At 43.5% G+C, this 22,128-nt stretch overlaps 1 protein-coding gene across 4 annotated transcripts in view; it reads left to right on the plus strand.

Moving 5' to 3' along the window:
• Positions 1 to 22,128, plus strand: part of LOC124622211 — a 79,573-nt gene that overhangs the window by 13,866 nt on the left and 43,579 nt on the right. For all 4 annotated transcript variants that reach the window (XM_047147861.1, XM_047147884.1, XM_047147876.1 and 1 more), the window contains exon 2: positions 10,592 to 10,677. In XM_047147861.1, the coding sequence (XP_047003817.1) occupies positions 10,597 to 10,677 (81 nt within the window). In that variant the 5' untranslated portion in view covers positions 10,592 to 10,596. The remainder of the gene's footprint in view (positions 1 to 10,591; positions 10,678 to 22,128) is intronic.

The raw sequence follows: 22,128 nt of genomic DNA on the forward strand, positions 1-22,128 counted from the left end.
AACCTGCGAACGTAGCAGTCGCGCGGTTCCGGACTGAAGCGCCTAGAACCGCTCGGCCACCCGGGCCGGCCACCATGGATCAACTTACAGTATTTGATCAAAAGTATCCGGGCACCTGTCAGAAAATGACTTACAAGTTCGTGGGACCCTCCATCGGTAATTCTGGCATTCAGTATGGTGTTGATCCACCCTTAGCCTTGATGACAACTTCCACTCACGCAGGCATACATTCAATCAGGTGCTGGAAGGTTTATTGGGGAATGGCAGCCCATTCTTCACGGAGTGCTGCACTGAGGAGATGTCGGTCGGTGAGGCCTGGCACGAAGTCGGCGCTCCAAAACATCCCAAACGGTTCTATAGGACTCAGGTCAGGACTCTGTGCAGGCCAGTCCATTACAGGGATATTATTGTCGTGCAACCACTCCACCACAGCGCGTGCATTATGAACAGGTGCTCGATCGTGTTGAAAGATGCAATCACCATCCACGAAATGCTCTCCAACAGTGTGAAGCAGGAAGGTGCTTAAAACATGAGTACAGGCCTGTGATGCAATAGTGCCACGCAAAATAACAAGGGGTGCAAGCCCCCTCCACGAAATAGTCGACCACACCATAACACCATCACCTCTGAATTTTATTGTTGGCACTACACCCGCTGGCAGATAACGTTCACCGCGCATTCGCCGTACCCACACCCCGCCATCGGATCGCCACATTGTGTACCGTGATTCATCACTCCACACAACTTTTTTCACTATTCTGTCGTCCTATGTTTACTCTCCTTACGTCGTTTGGCATTTACCGGCTTGATGTGTGGCTTATGAGCAGCCGCTCGACGTTGAAATCCAACTTTTATTACCTCCCACCTAACTGTCATAGTACGTGCAGTGGATCCTGATGCAGTTTGGAATTCCTGTGTGATGGTCTGGATAGATATCTATCTATTACACATTACGACTCTCTTCAGCTGTCGGCGGTCTCTGTCAGTCAACAGATGATGTCGGCCTACGCTTTTGTGCTGTACGTGTCCCTACACGCTTCCACTTCACTATCACATCGGAAACAGTGGACCTAGGGATGTTTAGGAGTGTGGAAATCTCGCGTACAAACGTATGACACAAGTGACGCCCAATCACCTGAACACGTTCGACGTCCGTGAGTTCCGCGGAGCGACCCATTCTGCTCTCTCACGATGTCTAATGACTACTGAGGTCGCTGATATGGAGTACCTGGCAGTAGGTGGCAACTCAATGCACCTAATATGAAAAAACGTATGTTTTTGGGGATGTCCGGATACTTTGGGACGCATTGTGTACCTGTCTGGCAGCTGAGCTAGTTTCCCCGTGAATGTTTCGCTTTCTGGACGATACTTGTCGTATCAGCGGAAATATTATTTGGAGAAGGAAACACAGTCGCTTTTAAGTTATTGCTTAAATTCATTGTCACACTCGAGAATAGCCCTTTCTGTTGTTTCTTTTTAGTGTGTTGTCATGAATCTACTTCCACATTTCAGATTTACAAAAATTGTCAACGTTTCACTTTAACGTTTGTGTACCTGCATTATTCCAGTGGTTTCGCGTTGTTTTTTTCATATCAGTTAACTGAGGGTTGTGTGTACGCTTACACTCACACACTCACTCACTCACTCACACAAAAACACACACACACACACACACACACACACACACACACACACATACACACACACACACACACACACCCGCGCGCCGGCAAATGTGTGTGTGTGTGTGTGTGAGTGTGTTTGTACGTGTGTCTGGCCCAATGGTTGTTTCTCGAGAACCACACGCGAAGCACACTACATTACAAGAACAACTCTGACAGAAACTAAGTTAGAAATAATGGGCTAGAGACTCAGGATGCTGCAGAAAGCTAAACAATCTTTTATGACTTCAAATTTCACATACCAAAAAGTCTTGCGTAAGTAGATAAAATGTAGCAGTACTCTAAAATAAAACAAAAATAATGAATGATCATGTAAAGAGATCATCGGTCAAAACGAAATTTTTGGGTGTGATATAACACGTAATAGATAGTAGAAAAAAAAGTAGGAGAGACTAATTACGATACCTATTGCGTGTTAAGTCTATCATAGCGCTAAAAATCACATAGAACTTTAAACAAGCGAAGAGAGGAACGATACGCATTTGTTAGTCGAAATGGTGGTCTCCTCATTGCTTATTCGGAGAGCGCAAGTGATATATTGCCTGACGGCAACGGAGAGGAAGCGAGCAGTATAGCGTCATGCCGGCGTATCAGATGTTGTTTACATCCGGCAAGGACGCGAACTGTGTCGAGATACACGGCATATGTTGAGTTCTCTCCTTCAGTTAGTAGTGTCTGTAGCAACGGCCCCTCAAACGGGAGACATCCAACCGTTTATTTCCCATCAAGTTGATTAAAAAGTGAACATGCGTGTAGACATGGGTAGAGAAGTAGTGTCGAATACACCAAGTTGAACAAACGACTGTGAATACGAAGACTCATGTCATAGTGTCAAGCAACAACAATTAAACTCTAGGGATTATAGAATAACTTAAAAATAAAATCCGTCTACTGCCTTCTCAATAGCGCTTATACTTAGTCAGTGTACATTTCGAACCACAGCTTCATCATACGAGCTCCAGTTGGCACCGAAGAATACAATGCCCACACAACAGAAAGGTTTGTGAGGAACAAATGAAATACAGGCAACCAGTTACAGAATAAACCATTCATTTCTGTGACTGAATGGTTGTATTTCACTTTATCCTCATTAGCGGCATCCAGTCATGTTCGAGATTTAAACATAAATAAATAAATAAATAAAAGTGCATGTCTGTGGGACTTACAGTACTTCTTAATTGTAATTTGCCAGGCTGTGGCGTAAATATACAGGATGGAGAAAAATATGTGTTGATTTTTCCTAACACTTACAGTATTGGTATAACCGAGGATTTTGCTGATTGTTGTGCAGTATCTGATCAAAATAAACGTTAATACGAGGTGTGTCCACGTTCTGCCTTTATGAGGACTTGAACGCTGCTGCGAACATTTTCAGTGACATGTCTAAGTGTCTTACGAGCCGAAACCAGAGAAGAAACTTATCCCAAAGATGTTCCATTGCGTTCAGATTCGGACTCTGTGCAGGACAGTCCATTTCAGGAATGTTATTATCCATAAACCATCCGTAAACCACTGACTGACAGATGTTGCCTTACGACAGGATACGCTTAAATGCTGATTCAATCACCGTTTCCAAACTGTTCCTCTATCTTATGCAGTACACAACACTGTAAAAATGTTTTCATATCCTTCTACATTCAGCGTTTTCTTGAGCGCAAAAAGGAAACCACACCCCAATTACGACAAACACAAACCGAGCGATGTGACGCAGTGGTTAGCACACTAGACTGGCATTCGGGAGGACGACGGTTCAATTCCGCGTCCGGTCATCCTGATTTAGGTTTTCCTTGGTTTTCCTAAATCACTCCAGGCAAATGCCGGGATGGTTCCTTTGAAAGGGCACGGCCGACTTCCTTCCCCGTACTTCCCAAACCCAATGAGACCGATGGCCTCGCTGTTTGGTCTCCTCCACCAAAACAACCCAACGAAAAACACGCCCATAACGTAACACTACCTTCTTTGTACCTCACTGTTGGCAGTATATATGATGGCAGGTATTGTTTTCCTGGCGTTCGTCAAATACATACTCTTCCTTCGGCTTGTCACAGAGTATAGCGCGATTCATAACTGCTAATTACGCTTTTCTACACTCATGCTCATAAATTAAGGATAATTCTGATACATGGTGAAACAACGCTCTGGTGGATGGTTTGCGGGTTTAAATCACCTCGGAGTATGACCATGCTGTGCATTTGACCTACGGTCGTCGCACAGTGACACTGGCAGCAGTCCGCATATGCAGAGGTGTGTTGGTGCATGTCAGACTATGGTGCAGCGAGTAAGTGTGCAGTCGTTTTCAGAGGTGCTAATGGTGACTGTGTGTTGAAAATGGCTCAAAGAACACATATTGATGACGTTATGAGGGGTAGAATACTAGGGCGACTGGAGGCTGATCAAACACAGCAGGTCATAGCACGGGCCCTCCGTGTGCCACAAAGATTATGGCAACGATTCTAGCAGACAGAAAACGTATCCAGGTTCTACAGTACTGGGCGTCCATAATATACAACACCACAAGAAGAACGATATCTCACCATCAGTGCCAGCCGGCCGCAGTGACCGTGCGGTTAAAGGCGCTGCAGTCTGGAACCGCAAGACCACTACAGTCGCAGGTTCGAATCCTGCCTCGGGCATGGATGTTTGTGACGTCCTTAGGTTAGTTAGGTTTAACTAGTTCTAAGTTCTAGGGGACTAATGACCTCAGCAGTTGAGTCCCATAGTGCTCAGAGCCATTTGAAACATTTTTGAACCATCAGTGCCCGCAGACGGCCACGGAGTACTGCAGATAGCCTTGCTCGGGACCAGCCATTGGTACAGTTGTCTCCAGTCACACCATCTTCAGATGACTGAACAGACATGGTTTATTTTCCCGGAGACCTGCAAAGTGCATTTCACTGATCCCTGGTCGCAGGAGAGCCCGTAAAGCCTGGTGTCAAGAACACAGTACAGGGTCATTGGAACAGTGGACCCAGGTTATGATCACGGACGAGTCTAGGTATAGTCTGAACAGTGATTCTCGCTGGGTTTTCATCTGGCATGAACCAAGGAACCAGATATCAACCCCTTAATGTCCTTGATAGGGACCTGTATGGAGGTCATGGTCCGATGGTGTGGAGTGGGATTATGATTGGTTCACGTACACCCCTGCATGTCTTTGACAGAGGAATTGTAACAGGTCAGGTGTATCGGGACGTCATTTTCCACCAGTATGTCCTCCTTTTCAGGGGTGGAGTGGGTCCCATCTTCCTCCTGATGGATGATAACGCACGGCCCCACGGAGCTGCCATCGTGGAGGAGTACCTTGAAACAGAAGATGTCAGGCGAGTGAAGTGGCCTGCCTGTCCTCCAGACCTAAACCCCATCGAGCACGTCTGGAAAGCTCTCGGTTGACGTATCGCAGCACGTCTTCAACCCCCAACGACACTTCAGGAGCTCCGACAGGCACTGGTGCAAGAATGGGAGGTTATACCCCAGCTGCTGTTCGACCACCTGATCAAGAGCATGCCAACCCGTTGTGCGGCCTGTGTACGTGTGCATGGTGATCATATCCCATATTGAAGCCGGGATACACGCGCAGGAAACAGTGGCGTTTTGTAGCACATGTGTTTTGGGCGGTTTTCTCAGCTTATCACCAATGCCGTGCACTTTCAGATGTGTGTCGTGTGTCTTCCCTGTGTGCCTATGCTACTAGCGCCAGTTTTGTGTAGTGCCACGTTGTGTGGCACCACATTCTGCAATTTTCCTTAATTTATGAGAATGAGTGTAGTTATCCTCTGTCCAGCGGCGCCCCTGTTTGCACCATGTCAAGTGTCGCATACCACTGACTGTAGAAATCTGCATTGTTGTAACGTCCTAGGCATAGTCCTTGTGCTAACTACATTGCTGTTAGCTCTTTCGAACCCTTGCACTTTTTTACAGCCACCATCCGCAATACTAGACGGTCCCTATCCCCCAGTATGTGAGGCGTGCCTGGTCTTGCTACAGCTGTGGTTGTTTCTCCACTTTTTCGCTTTACATTCGCATCACCAACAGTCGACTTGAGCAGCTTTAGAAAGATTTAAATGTCCTGAGGGATATGTTACTCAAGTGACATGCAATGGCTTGTCCACTTCGGAGTTACTGAACTCAAGTGACCGTGAGATACTTCTGGTATTGCTTCTCTACTGATAACACGGCACTCCCCGTCTCCTTTTATACTAGCGGGTCGGCCTCTCATCTAGTAGTCAACTCTGCTTTACATTTGGATGTCCAGATACGTTTGACCAGGTAGAGTATATGACATGACAATCAAGTAATTTCCACACGTTGTTTACTCCATTCTGTGAAGATACATTGCTTTGAAAGGTGACAATACAGGCATGAAACAAAATCGCAAGTTGCGTAGATATTGCAGTGGAACAAATAATAATTAGCATACACGTTATACAATTTAATATTTAAAAAAAAATTCCTTACATATTCGATGAAAAAAGTGATAATATCGTCGATTCTTCTCCGTTGTTGAAACTAAACATGAAAATTACTATTACCGGTCGCAAAACATATAACGTGAATTATCCATCACAAAATGCTCGAACAAGTGTACTAACGGAGACTGAACGTGAATTGAGTTTACAAGGTCTGAAACGCTTTCGGAATCATGAAGAAATAGTGAAGATGTGCCATGTTCGGATCGAGAGTCAACATATATAATAAAGTAAAACATAGAGCAAGTGAGAGAGATGATAACATAAAATCATGGACTATATCAGAGACTGATAAAGGAAGGGTTGAGAAGCAGCAAAGAATGTTTACGACAACATTCACACAGATTTAGGAAAATGAGATAGCAATGTCCGATTTGTATTCCACAAATCAGCAAACGATCGGGACGCACTACGGGTGAAAATTGATATAGATGTAATTAATACTGAGATCCATCTTTTCTGTAAATCATCATTAGAGCCAAGAAATGGTAGGCAATATCAAAAGGGTCCGAAAAGTGTTCGGTACTTCTTTACAATGTAATCTAAACTGCAGACAGATTATTCGATATTGTAACAGACACCATTGGATGTGAGAGCCGTAACAGCGAGGCCGCCAGATTGATTCAGAGCCTGACAGTTTGTGGAATAGTGTCCACCTGCTTCCTCGATTCTGTAAAAGAGTAGCCTCCAAAAGTCCGCTATTCAAAGAAAGCGACGACATGATACAATGGGAACTCGTCCTAGAAAGTACTTCAGCTACCGACGCCGGTCTCCTCTACGACGCTGCATTAAGACTATTGATGCTACGTATTCGTTATAATCAGCCGTCGTCGTAACCGACAGCTAAGTGGGTCTCCTGTACGACAAAACCCGGCCGCATCATGGTACCTGTGAACTTGACTTCATGGCTAAGTGCCATTTCTGGAACATTGGCCATGGCTCCCCTGTATGGTAACGGCAGACTTCCTTTGGTTCTACTAAAAAAAAGGAAGCCCGAAAAGAACACATGTTTGAAACACACTGCACCTCCAAAGAATCGAGCGAAGTGGCGCAGTGGGTGACACTTGCCTCGTTATTGGGAGGACGGCATTTCAAACCCCAAGTATCCAGCTTGATTCAGGTTTTCCGTGCTTTCTCTAAATCGATTAAGACAAATATCGGAATGGTTCCTTCGAATACGACACGGATGATCTCCTTCCCTGTCCATCATCAGTCCGAGTTCGTGCTGCATCTCTAATGATCTCATCGTCGACTGATGTTACTCCCGAATCAACATTCTTGCACATCCAGACATGTGTTACGTCGATGCCTCGATTGACTACACAAGAAGGCCTTCGCTGAAACATTTATAAACGTCAAGGAAGGGTGTTGTGGCCACTGGAACTAATTATTTTAAGATATCACCGACAGAATTTTTCAGATTTACGTTGTGTGTAAAATACTTTCCTCATGAAGCAAACTACTAATTTAATGTAATAAATTTGCAAAGAAATGTGTAACTTCCTGGCAGATCAAAATTATGCGTTTGACCAGGGCTCGAAACTGGGACCTTTCCTTCCGCAGGCAAGTGTTCTACCTACTCAACTATCCAAGTACGACTCACGATCCGCCCTCACAGCTATAAGTTCAAAGTATTAAATCCCTCACAGCTGTGAGGTAAAGTATTAAATAAGGGTAATTAGTGATTGGAGGCCCGGTCCGCCACATAGTTTTCATCTTCCAAGAAGTTTCAAATCAGCGCACACTGTGCTGCAGAGCGAAAATCCATCCTGGAAAGAAATTTGTTTTGACAGGACGCTTTAGGTCTGGGCAAAAAGCTTGATATGAATTATTGGAGTCTGTAAAACACTATTCAACACTTAAATACATGCTTCTCCCACACATATCTTTCCGAAGTTTATTTGCACGGAACATAAAAGAGTTCTTGTTTTGTAAACAAAACTGCATTTTCCTGCTGCTAGTTAATTTATTTATTCCATCCGCGTTTCCCCTTTTCCTGTTCTAAGACATCATCAGTGGGACCTACATTGATACAGTTTTGTTAGTTTTAGGTTATTAAACAGTTCACGTCATGATTTTTTTTTTGTAAAAAATTAATTACTTACGATTTTCTGATCTGCATTTCCTCACGTCTGCTCTGGAGGTCGCACTACCACTTTGATTACTGCCATACAATCACAACTTTGTGTTCTAGCCTTCATAACACTGTTCACCGTGTTTCTCAATCTTTTTTGTGGTGTACTATTTGTCCTTTTGTCACTCGATACAACTATTTCGCCGGTTACTGCTTTTCACAAAGTAAATATTGTGACTCCATTACGTGATTTCTCTTCTTTGGCATGTTTTCTTATTTGTTGCCTACCTAACGAAGTATGTGTTCGAGATTAGATTCTGTTCGTGACGTTTATATTGTGTGTGTGTGTGTGTGTGTGTGTGTGTGTGTGTGTGTGTGTGTGTGTATGAGAGAGAGATGTGATACGAAATTCAATTCGAGTCTGGGACAAAGCTACTCATGTTTAAAAAACGTACGATTGATGGCACAAAAACTGGCAAGCGGAAACCGCAGCCAGAGCTAAACTCCGGTGCAGCAGAGATGTAAAACAAATTCAGTATGCCATAATTTTTTATTTTCCGCGGGAGCATCGATATGAGGAAATATTACTTCAAAAATTACAGGAAACCGAGCTTGTCAGTGTTTCAGGTCTGTTCCGAGAAGGCCTAAAATCTTTTGTACAAATAAGATATGCTGGTATGGAAGTTTGGCTACAAACCAAAGAGAGTCGCCCTGTATTTGATTTTATTGATATTAGACGCAACAGACTGATAGTCTGTTGCGGATAGGTCTGCAAGCGCAAACATTTGTTCTATAATTACCAGTGACAGTACACGAGGGACGACAAATGCCTCTACCCCATCGCTTTCAGACAAGTCATATTTTTCACGCACTATGCCTCATCGTCAACAGGCTATTCGTGGCTGCGTCATTGCTCCTACAGAGGAAGGGGATCGGACGCCCGGTCATGGTATGGCAAAATGTGTGTGAAGTATTATGGGACTGAACTGCTAAGGTCATCAGTCCCCATGGTATGGCATCCTGAGCGCACCGCGTGAGGATAGGCAAAACAGTATCGAGATACTAGAGTATCCAGTAGGCGTGTGAGAACTTGACTTTGGCGCATAATAACTTGTGTCCACCATGAAGATCTTGTCAACGCATCACGGCAAAATCCGTTTTTAAACGTGGTGCAACTGAAACATACTGGCGGAACGTGACATTTTCCGACTACTCAGTATTGTCCTCAGCGAATGATGGTCCCGTACGGGTATACAGACCGAGAGGTGGCTGTTTGGACCCCGAATACATCCAAGAGGCATATCGCAGAGGCTGTGTATCTGTGGCAGGGGCTGGATATGTTCCTGTGGAGTTGCAGTGGTTCTTGGCTCCACATCACGAATTGAACTGCCCTTACTGGATATGCAGTTCTACAAATGACTCGGCGCAGTTTTCTTCCCTTCCTTTGAGGTACGTCCTTAGGTTAAGCGTGAAACAGTTGTTAATCCTTCTACCACACAGACACACACACACACACACACACACACACACACACACACACACACACACAATTACAAATGTTATTTACTTTTATGAGCATATCTGTACACCCGGAATGTGACTGGCACCGTCATAACATGGGGGGTAATTCTCTGCTGTTGGTCGTATATCCTGTAACGACCTCTTCAGCTTGTGTGTTGCTTGATTAAGAGCTTGTCAAATCCGTTACACAAATTTGCCAAGAGGTTGACATTTGGGTTCTGCAAAGTTGTTTATAAAGTATGCGGATCATGATACAGCAACCACAGCTTGACAATTGCTCCCATTACAAGATGAATAAATCTTATACAGTTGTCGACTGCACTATACTTTTCGTAACTTCCTTTGCAGTACCTTAACGTACTGAAAACAAGTCACAGTCCTCTACACCAGAAGCTGTCATGACTCCCCTTATCACCTCAGCACCATCCCCCGGCTTCACTCTCCTCGTATTTACGTATATTTGTACACAACGTAAGGAAAGAAAACTCAGAGTTTGACATCTCGTAGATGGCATGATCATTAGAGATAGATAGCCGAGTCCATTGTCTAAGTTGTATGTGTCTCTTTGATCATGATAGCTATTTATGTTTGCACCCGAGTTACAAATTTGTGTCTCTTCTTATATCCACAAAATTTAGAAAACTTTTCCATAAACATTTCTGGGCTATAGAGCTTCTCATTCTGTAAAATGAAGTAATATTTCGCTTCAGTTTCATTATTTTCGTCGTGAACTTCATGTCTGCAACATACACAGGGCCTTTTGTATGCGGTTCCAGCCTTAACCTTATTATGGTGTATGTAGAAAAATATTTAATGACATGTTGTAAGCGAATTTGATCTTGTTGCAGGAAGTATGGTGGTGATGTTGAAGAGATGCTGTTGCCAGGGGTGTTCTCTCAAGACAGGTGCCATCATCATCGGCGTGTCTGGCATTGTACGTAACGTTGCATTATTACATTTCTTGCACCGTAAACTAACTAACTAACTGATATTGGCTGCCAGGCTATTGGCCTTCATATCTTTTCTTTACCGTGCTGAAGTTCATAGGGAGGTCCTCACATTAAGTGTGATCAGGAAGCCTAAGCATTTTCGGTATCACCCAAAGAGACAGTTACAGATAGCTAGAGTATGTTTATAGTACGTTATTGCATCCACGTCCTGAGGAAGGCCGCTGCTACACGATCCAAACGTCGGTTATATTTTACAATTTTAAGGTTTTTATAAGATGGAGGCCAGCATATCCTGAAGGATTTTAGTTAAGCTGTTACTGGTGGCAGAGATATACGAGCTTGTAACAGTGTATATACTAGTTAATACGCTCCACGTTTAACGACAGGTGGCACCGTTAACACAATTGTAGTTACTTCTATCCTACCTTCTTACAACACACATAATCATTTGATATTTATAGTCCACGATACAACAGGGGCGATTTCCATGTGATGATCAAGTATGCTGTAATTGAAAAGAATCGTGCAGTATTTGTAGCTTCTAGAATAGAACACATTAGCACACACAACTGCAGCTTGCAAGAGTACTTGGGTCTGTTGATTCGACATGGCCCAAAGGATTGTGATATCACGCTGAGGCGCGCAACGTGTGCCACGTTAGGGTGAGCTTTTGTCTATAATGAGTTCAGAAACAAAAATGGAGTTTGTGACTAAGGGGTGAGAGGGAGAGGAAAAGGGGAAAGGGGAAAGAAGGAGGGGGAGGAACCTGGCAATCCTATACACTACACTACAGAAGCTGAAAATCTGCTGTAGGAAGATATGCGCGCAGATCGTCACATAAATGGAATACCACACCGTGGTCGTGATGTGTCATGAAGCTGGTAATTCTTTTTGATGCACTGTAGCTGAGTGGTCAACGTAGGTGGCTGCCATGCAGAGGACCCGGGTTCGATTCCCAGCATTGCCAAGGGTTTCCTTCCTTGGCGAGAGGACTGGTACGTTGAGCATTCAGACTTGTGATGCCAAGTGAGGAGGGGCTACTTAACCGAGTCGCAGGGGCTCCACGGTCTGGAAAGTCTGTGAAACGGTCGTTAGAGCGGTGTGCTGACCACGTACCCCTCCATGCCGCATGTGCAAGACGCTGCAAGGTAGAGGACGACATGGCGGCTGGTCGACGTCCCACGGGCGTTCACGGCCTGACGAGGAGCTCATTTATACAATACTTAGTCTTGAAATGTTGGAAACGCTGCGTGAGAAGACTTTAGAAATATAATCGGAGAGATGTAGAAAACACCGGTAGATCACCTTCTGAGCGGACCTGAGAATTGTCTGACGAACTCTGAGCAGGTCCAGCAGTTCATACTCTGTCTGAATGGGTAGTTGCCCCATAAACGGTCCTCCGACTCCTTACCCCTTCCCTCTCCCCTCCCAGAAATAGCAAACAGAAAAAATCATAAAAAGGAAACTTTTTACTGACAAAAATCACAATAAAATTCAAAATCATTCTTAAGATATTATTTGTTTAATTGTAAACAATTCATCACAAGAAAAATCACTTGCGCCACGCAAAAAGTGAGCTCCCCTTTGAGTGGCGCGAAATAAATGTATTTAACAAATCGTCTACATCTGTTTTATTGGTAATGCCACAGCAAACATGCAAAATATCGATAGGGCTGAGTCGATCTCGCAACACTGCCGATCCTAAATAAGTTCTAAATCGACACAAAAAAGGAAAACTTCGTTCGTTAGAATATGATGATCAAGGAATCGTAATAAACAAATGAACAAACGTCTGAACTCAAGAAGTGGTCGTCTTGTCCATTAACATTTTTCAAAAACTCCACAACTTTCGTAAAATATTATGCCTACTCATTTTGTCTCTTCAGAAGTTGTAAAAACATGTCTCCGTTGCTTATCAACCTCTCTCCCGATAAATTACCTTTTCTGTAACATTTTACAATTTCATCGAGTTCTGTAGGTTGTTAAAGAATAGATCTTTCCAGAGATTTAAGGTTCTTTGAGGAATCGACTCTTGAGTGACGCAGTCAACTGTTCGTAAACTTCAGAATACGATTTTCTGAAAAATTCTTGAATAATTCTTTTTATTTATTACGTTTATTTTTCAGACCCAGTAGCATATTTCTTACTGTATAACTAGTTTTCATACTCCGGGACCACCGTCAGATATCTGTAGGTTCGTCGGAAACCCGTCGTATCTTTATCGGAACTACACAGCCGAATTTTGATGCGCCAAAAGATGAGTATCCGGAGCTTAAACACTGTTGGACGAAAAATAATTTCACTCATTCTTTTTATATTGCAAAACTGGTAAGCAATGTGCCAGCTTATAAGCGCTTAATAGTCTGAGAAACGGCTGGTACTGCTCGTCTACGGAAAGCGCTCACAATAAGCACACGATTTCCGCGAAATTAAAAAAAATGCGAAAAGAACTTATACCGCTTCTCTGCGACACTTTCCTTCTTTCCTTTTTTTAGGTTAGTTATTTAGAATATATATATATATATACATAAATGTGATGGAGCAGAACGTTTGCTGTGCTGCAGTCCTATTCAGAACGGCTGCTGTATGTACTTCACGGTGATTACCAGCGGTCTTACAGTTTTAGTTGCTGTTCCCTTTGGGACCGCAGCTTTCCCAAAACCGCAGCAGCAGCTACACCAGTACGTTGTGTTAGGAACGCCATCACGCTCTTGATGCACCTACCACAATTTGGAGTGGCTTCATAAGCGCTTAGGAGAGTATCTTTCCCGAAAGTAGGAGAGAACTCGCGCTGAGAAGTAAATACGTCACTGTAACTGCAGTTAGCGCAGCTGCTTCGCGAAGGTTGTCTTAGTGTACAGTCCGCATCTCGTGGTCGTGCGGTAGCGTTCTCGCTTCCCACGCCCGGGTTCACGGGTTCGATTCCCGGCGGGGTCAGGGATTTTCTCTGCCTCGTGATGACTGGGTGTTGTGTGCTGTCCTTAGGTTAGTTAGGTTTAAGTAGTTCTAAGTTCTAGGGGACTGAAGACCATAGATGTTAAGTCTCATAGTGCTCAGAGTCATCTTAGTGTACATGTATTCCCTGAAATCTAGAGTGGGTATTTTACCCGTTCTGAATTGTTTGAGTGGGTACACCTACCCTCTATATCCTTACTAACCGCCCGCCCTGTCTGTAAGTGGGGCATCTCATTCACAAGACTGGCTGAAACCTCCCTGTGTCTATCTGCACAACTGCCGAATTTCTCTTTGGCGAGGGATTGTCTCTGTGAAGTCTCCATCGTGACTCACGATGCCGCATCATCGAGCATGGCCATGCCATCTATGTGAGGAGGCAAGCGACATGTGATATGCCATCTAAAGTACGAAGTTAATTATGGTACTCTTTGCAGGTAACGTGCAGCTTAGCATTTCACTGCAGAGATTTTTTAAGCAACTGCAGCAGCTTTTCGCTACCTCGCTCCATTATCAGGAAGATAGCGCGTGGTCTCTCACAGCAACTAAATCGAAGGAATGTCTACAAGCCAAATATTCAATTCCTGATCTTTATCTCACAGGACAAGGGGTAATAATAAAGTGTTAATTATCACAAGCAAAAATTAAAGTTCCGTAATGTCTATGGTAAAGTGTATTATCGTGCTGTAATTAATTTCCTGTATTTCAAGGGAAACAACGCTGCAACAATCCATGCTGAGCTGTTGGAGGCATACGGCAGCAATGCACCATTATATGAGGATGGTCTTCGGCAAGTCATCTATCGTTGTGAAAAATATGTATCCCCATGGCTCTTAGGATGGTAAAGAAGCCATCTGGAGTGGCGTGAAACAGCTGAAACATTTACATTGCTGCCTCGCTTCGGTGAGCTCTTTGAAAGGGTGTGAGAAGTCGCGGAAACCAAATGGTGGCAACTTTTGTCACGTGAAAAATGTCGTGCAAGATGCTCAGAACTGATCCATGACTGTTTACACTTTTGTTTCAGTTGTGAGACTTCGGTGTTTGACAGTGTATCCACTTCTCTTGCGACTTACGGACTTCCTCAGAGAGATGGTGTGCTTTTTCGCTCTGCGCCATCCAGGTTTGTCTGACTGCCAAGCAAGCGTCTGTGCCACGTAACCATTGAGTCAGTGATGGTGTATAGTTACCATACACTTTTTCAACTCAGCATAGATTGTTGCAGCGCTGTTCCCCACCAAATGCGGAATATTAAAATCACCGCACGGCACTCCCTATATCAACGACTTGCGACGTTTTCTTTAGTCTCCGATGTTGGTGTGAAACGGTTCTGTACGGAACGATTTCTGTGTGTACTTGCAAATAAACAAAAAACAATTACCTAATTTTATGTTTTGGAGGTGATAATTAAAACTTAGACTGCCTCCCGTATGCTCAGCAAGGTCATTTTCTCTTTACTACTTTCCAAAGATACTTCTTATGTGATGACATCTACTATCGTCAATCTCTAATTACTACATCTGTAGATTGCGAAATACTCATACCTTTGAATCAGCATTAAAATAAGGTAAAAAAGCTTTAAGAACCTTGTTCTGTTTTTCTTCGTTTGTACGTTAAGAAAACCGATGTACGAGGGTAATCTCAAAAGTAAGGTCTCCTATTTTTTATTTCCACAATGGTTTACATCGGTTTACAGCTTGAACATTTAGCTATTTTTCGACATAATCACGATTTCTAACGATGCATTTTTGTAGATGCTGTGGCAGTTTTTGTATGCCCATGTCATACCAGCTCGCCGCCATGCTGCTCAGAAAGTTATGAATCTCTTCTTTCACCTCGTCGTCAGAGCTGAATCGCTTTCCGGCCAAACGTTCTTTTAACTTAGGGAACAGGTGATAGTCACTGGGCGCCAAGTCAAGACTATAGGGTGGGTGGGTGATTATGTTCCACTGAAACTACTGCAGGAGAGCAACGGTTTGCCGAGCGATGTGTGGGCGAGCGTTGTCGTGGAGAATGTGTACGACCTTGCTCAACATTCCTCTTCTCCAGTTCTGAATTGCCCGTTTTGAGTTTTTTCAGAGTCTCACAGTACCTGTCAGCGTTATTTGTGGTCCCAGTGGACATAAAGTCGACCAAAAATACCCCTTTCCGATCCCAAAAAACGGTTGTCATGACTTTACCGGCAGACTGTGTTTGTTTGAATTTCCGCGGCTTTGGCGAAGAAGGATGCCGCCACTGGCGTGATTGTTGTGTAGTGTCAGGTTTAAAGTGGTATTCCCAGGTTTCGTCACCCGTGACAACTGAATCCAGAAAGTTGTCCTGTTCGGCTGCAAGGCGGTGAAGAAATGCGCGGGAAGCATCAACTTGTTGTCGCACGTGGTCCTTTCAGCATGCATGGTACCCATCTTGCGCACACCTTCCGGTAACTCAATATTTCCATTAAAATTCTGTGAGCAGTGCTACGGGAAACCTCTGGAACCAACGTGCAGAGGTCATCCAGGATGATCCGCCGATCTTCACGCATGCTTTGCTCAACCTTCAACAATATCTCCTCAGAAAGTGACAGTCCGACCAGCTGCAAACTCTCTAGACCAGTTACGAACGTTTTTGACATCCATGCACGACTCACCATACACTTCCATCAATAGGCCATGGATTTCAATCGGCGCAGTGCCCTTTGCGTTCAAAAACCGAATAACTGCGCGCAATTGGCACATGGCGGTAACATTCAACGGAAGCTCAATTCTCAACGGCTTCCAAGACAAGACTGAGCGCTTCAGCGCGGCGTGCGCAAGTTTACACTCAGCGCGTGAAGCACTCTTCATAACGGTGTGACCAACTGCCACACAAACAGATTTCTATACTTATAAAAAAATATGAGACCTTACTTTTGGGATTACCCTCGTATTTCTTTTCGTGAAAGCCTGTTTCTAAATCTTCCAGCAATTGGAGCTTTTTTCCTATCTTTCCCATGTTTAAGATTTCTATCTGTCGTCTATTACTTCTACAGCGTGGCCATGGCCTGTTTTGTGCACGTGGTAGCTACTTTTGATTTGTATTTCCTAACTTTGAAAGCGTCTTTACGTTCCTTGTATCTGATCGAAAATGGGCTCCTCGTGGGTCCAATATACCTTGTATCACAGGATCGGACGTATTTTAGATACTCTCGACTTTTGAAATTTCCTTAATCGCTACCGACAACAAGCCTCAGGCAATGCCTTAAATGAAGCATTAGTCTGAAACGACTGTATGACATCATGAGGCTTAAAAATGTTTACTGACTTTTGCTAGCGGACATAGCGACCAACATCATCAACCTCCTAACGATGCTAGGACTGCCCCTCAAAATGCGTTGTTATTTTGTGCGAAGTATATTTTTAAGTGTAATGAATGGTACTACTTATTATGTTTAGATTATAGCAATCCTACCTCACATCCACACAATTGGAAAATATTAATTTGTTGCTCAGTTCGACCAGATGACAGTGAATATAGTATCCTGTATTCTCAATCCAGAGGCTTTGTAAGCATAGTTGGAATTAAACTGGAAGCGATAGGCAACAATTTGTTTTCAGGAAATCATTTTTCCTCTCCTTCAGTAGTTGTCATTCTGGTAATGCAAATCCACGAGTCTCAATTTGAGTTTCTTACACGTTTTCATCATCACCTACGTGAGACTTGGGCTTTTTGCCTGATCTGTCTCTTCGTGATTCCTCTCTCCACCTCTTCCTAGATCTTCTCGAAGGGTCGTCATTCTTTTGGTACGTACTGGATTCCTGTTCTCGTACTTTCCAGACCCCTATTTCGGACAAAACCAATCTGATTCAGTCTCCATCACTTACGTTATATTCCTAGTGATTGTTACGAAGCCTTGCTGCTAAAAAGTATCCCGCTTTTTGCTCCATGTGCTCTTTCCGACGACTTCTGCATATATGAGATATTCTTATTCTACGCAAAAATGAAACTGGGGCAGGCCGCTGTGGCCGAGCAGTTCTAGGCGCTTCAGTCTGGAACCACGCGACCGCTACGGTCGCAGGTTCGAATCCTGCCTCGGGCATGGATGTGTGTGACGTCCTTAGGTTAGTTAGGTCTAAGTAGTTCTAAGTTCTAGGGGACTGATGACCTCAGATGTTAAGTCGTAGAGTGCTCAGAGCCATTTGAACCATTTAAAACTGGGTGAACGAAAAGGATATTGTGAGATCTTAGCTTCTCCCGGCCTATACATTGTTCAAGTAACTTACGGGACTGTAGCCGGCTGGCGTCGCCGACAACCACCGATACTTCGACAGCAACACGCCCTGCCATTTTCAAGACAAAACTGCAGCAAGTAAAAGCCGTGCAAGCTCAATTAAAACCTCGGTTTTCAGAGAAACTCCATAAATTTAACACACACACACACACACACACACACATATTGTAAACACTAGCGCTGTCACAAATCAACGATGATAACTTCAGAAGTTATCGATAGTGAAATTACGAGCCCAGAAAGTAATGCACCGCATTTTTTTTCTTCGACCTTTATTGAACATTATGAGGATTGGATTACACACACGAAAGAATGGTGTTTTATCTACACACCCTATTTTTCCAAGAAATCTCCATCCCGTTCTATGGCCTTCCTCCAGCGCGAAACAAGAACGTATATGACTTGTCGGTACCAATCCTTTTGAATATCCAAGAGTACGGATAAATGTATCCACACTTCCTCTGCTGACAGATGCAGCGCCAAATGCCGAGTCGTAATGCGTCTGTTCTCGCGAATTACATCATATCGCTGCAACATGTCAGGTGTGACATCCGTGGATGGTCTCCCCGACCGATGAAAATCGTGGAGTTCCGCCGAACCGGCTTCCGATGACCTCATCCTCTGTGCCCAGAGACTAACTGTACTTGTGTCGACAGCAGATGCTCCATAGACTTTGTTTGTGAATATTCCCCACAGTTTCTTTCTCTACAGTAAGAAATTCAATGACGGCGCGTTGCTTGTAACGTACGTCACCTATAGACACCATTTTGAAACTCTCCTGCAGATACTCTCCCTGTCGGAAGTGAGGGAAACTTGGAACGCTCACTCAGAAGACTTCAAATATTACATACGTAACGTTTCGCATTCGTAGTATTGTTTTCGGATGAGAAAATAAAAATGCGCTGCATTACTTTCTGGGCAACCCTCATAATAACCGACGGGTGAGGTAACATGAACTCCGTCCCTCTGTTTTCTTTTTTTTTTAATCAAGTGAGAGAGCAGGATTCCATGCAGAACTTAAACAAAACTATCCCAATAGCTGGAAGTGTATGCCAAAATTTCTGTGTTGTTGTGTTTCATAGGATGACTGGCGCCAAGACAGTGTTCTGGAATGGCGGATTTGCCCAGCTGTTGTAAGCGAGTGTGCCGCTTATAAGCTCAGTCATATATTGCACAGACTATCAGGACTGTGGAGGATCGGTATACAAGATGGAAGCTACGTAAAAATATACTACGGTATTCTTCAAATTGAAACAAACACACAGTAGGCGAGGAGAGCGGAAATATCTACTAAATGCCTGTCTTCATACATACAAATGTTGGTTTATCAGTACAAACAATATCTACCGAATAACAGAAAATGAAGGTCCATGAACCATGGACCTTGCCGTTGGTGGGGAGTCTTGTGTGCCTCAGCGATACAGAAAGCCGTACCGTAGGTGCAACCACAACGGAGGGGTATCTGTCGAGAGGCCAGACAAACGTGTGGTTCTTGAAGAGGGGCAGCAGCCTCTTCAGTAGTTGCAGGGGCAACAGTCTGGATGATTGACTGATTAGGCCTTGTAACACTAACTAAACCTTGCTGCACAGACTTGCTGCGCTGGTATTGCGAACGGCTAAAAGCAAGGGGAAACAACAACGGTAATTGTTACCGAGGGCATGCACCTTTACTGTATGGTTAAACGATGATGACCTCCTCTTGGGTAAACTATTCCGGAGTTGAAATAGTCCCCCATTCGGATCTCTGGGCGGGGACTACTCGAGAGGACGTTGTTATCAGGAGAAAGACAACTGGCGTTCTACGGGTCGGAGCGTGGAATGTCAGATCCCTTAATCGTGCAGGTAGGTTAGAAAATTTAAAAAGGGAAGTGGATAGGTTAAAGTTAGATATAGTGGGAATTAGTGAAGTTCGGTGGCAGGAGGAACAAGACTTCTGGTCAGGTGAATACAGGATTATAAATCAAAATCAAATAGGGTTATGCAGGAGTAGGTTTAATAATGAATAGGAAAATAGGAAAGCGGGTAAGCTACTACAAACAGCCCAGTGAACGCATTATTCTGGCCAAGATAGATACGAAGCCCACACCTACCACAATAGTACAAGTTTATATGCCAACTAGCTCCGCAGATGACGAAGAGATTGATGAAATGTATGATGAGATAAAAGAAATTATTCAGATAGTGAAAGGAGACGAAAATTTAATAGTCATGGGTGACTGAAACTCGACAGTAGGAAAAGGAAGAGAAGGAAACGTAGTAGGTGAATATGGAATGGGGGTAACAAATGAAAGAGGAAGCTGCCTGGTAGAATTTTGCACAGAGCGTAACTTAATCATAACTAACACTTGGTTCAAGATACATGAAAGTAGGTTGTATACATATAGAGGCCTGGAGATACTGGAAGGTTTCAGATAGATTATATAATGGTAAGACAGAATTTTAGGAACTAGGTTTTAAATTGTAAGACATATCCAGGTGCAGATGTGGACTCTGACCATAATCTATTGGTTATGAACTGTAGATTAAAACTGAAGAAACATCAAAAAGGTGGGAATTTAAAGAGGTGGGACCTGGTTAAACTGACAGAACCAGAGGTTGTAGAGAGTTTCAGGGAGAGCATTAGGGAACGATTGACAGGAATGGGGGAAAGAGAAACAGTAGAAGAAGAATAGGTAGCTTTGAGGGGTGATATAGTGAAGGTAGCAGAGGATCAAGTAGGTAAAAAGACGAGGACTAGTAGGAATGCTTGGGTAACAGAAGATATATTGAATTTAATTGATGAAAGGAGAAAAAATAAAAATGCTGTAAATGAAGCAAACAAAAAGGAATACAAACGTCTCAAAAATGAGATCGACCGGAAGTGCAAAATGGCTAAGCAGGGATGGCTAGAGGGCAAATGTAAGAATGTAGAGGCATATCTCACTAGGGTTAAGACAGGTACTGCCTACAGGAAAATTAAAGAGACCTTTGGAGAAAAGAGAGCCACTTGTATGAATGTCAAGAGCTCAGATGGAAACCCAGTTCTAAGCAAAGAAGGGAAAGCAGAAAGGTGGAAGCAGTGTATAGAGGGTCTATACAAGGGCAATGTACTTGAGGACAATATTATGGAAATGGAAGAGGATGTAGATGAAGATGAAATAGGAGATCTGATACTGCATGAAGAGTTTGACAGAGCACTGAGGGGCCTAAGTCGAGACAAGGCCCCGTGAATAGACAGCATACCATTAGAACTACTGACAGCCTTGGGAGAGCCAGCCCTGACAAAACCCTACCATCTGGTAAGCAAGATGTATGAGACAGGAGAAATATCCTCAGACTTCAAGAAGAATGTGATAATTCCAATCCCAAAGAAAGCAGGTGTTGACAGATTTGAAAATTACCGAACTATCAGTTTAATAAGTCGCAGCTGCAAAATTCTAACGCCAATTCTTTACATACGAGTGGAAAAACTGGTAGAAGCTGACCTCGGGGGAGAGTAATTTGGATTCCGTAGAAATGTTCGAACACGTGAGGCAATTCTGTCCCTACGACTTATCTTAGATTAAGGAAAGGCAAACCTACGTTTCTGTCATTTGTAGACTTGGAGAAAGCTTTTGACGATGTTGACTGGAATACTCTCTTTCAAATTCTGAAGGTGGTATTGGTAAAATACAGGGAGCGAAAGGCTATTTGCAATTTTTACAGAAACCAGACGGCCGTTATAAGAGTCGAGGGGCATAAAAGGGAAGCAGTGGTTGGGAAGGGAGTGAGATAGGGTTGTAGCCTATCCCCGATGTTATTCAATCTGTATATTGAGAAAGCAGTGACGGAAACAAAAGAAAAATTTGGAGTAGGAATTAAAATCCATGGAGAAGAAATAAAAACTTTGAGGTTTGCCGATGAAATTTAATTCTGTCAGAGACTGAAAATGACCTGGAAGAGCACTTGAACGGATTGGACCGTGTCTTGAGAGGAGGATATAAGATGATCACCAACAAAAGCAAAACGAGGATAATGGAATTTAGTCGATTAAATCGGGTAATACTGAGGGAATTAGATTAGGAAATGAGACACATAAAGTAGTAAAAGAGTTTTGCCATTTGTGGAGCTAAATAACTGATGATGGTGGAAGTAGAGAGGATGTAAAATGTAGACTGTCAGTGGCAATGAAAGCGTTTCTGAAGAAGAGAAATATGTTAAGAAGGAGTATAGATTTAAGTGTCAGGAAGTCGTTTCTGAAAGAATTTGGATGGAGTGT

Source organism: Schistocerca americana, chromosome 1 (genome assembly GCF_021461395.2).
Source record: "Schistocerca americana isolate TAMUIC-IGC-003095 chromosome 1, iqSchAmer2.1, whole genome shotgun sequence".
NCBI classification, from domain to species: domain Eukaryota; kingdom Metazoa; phylum Arthropoda; class Insecta; order Orthoptera; family Acrididae; genus Schistocerca; species Schistocerca americana.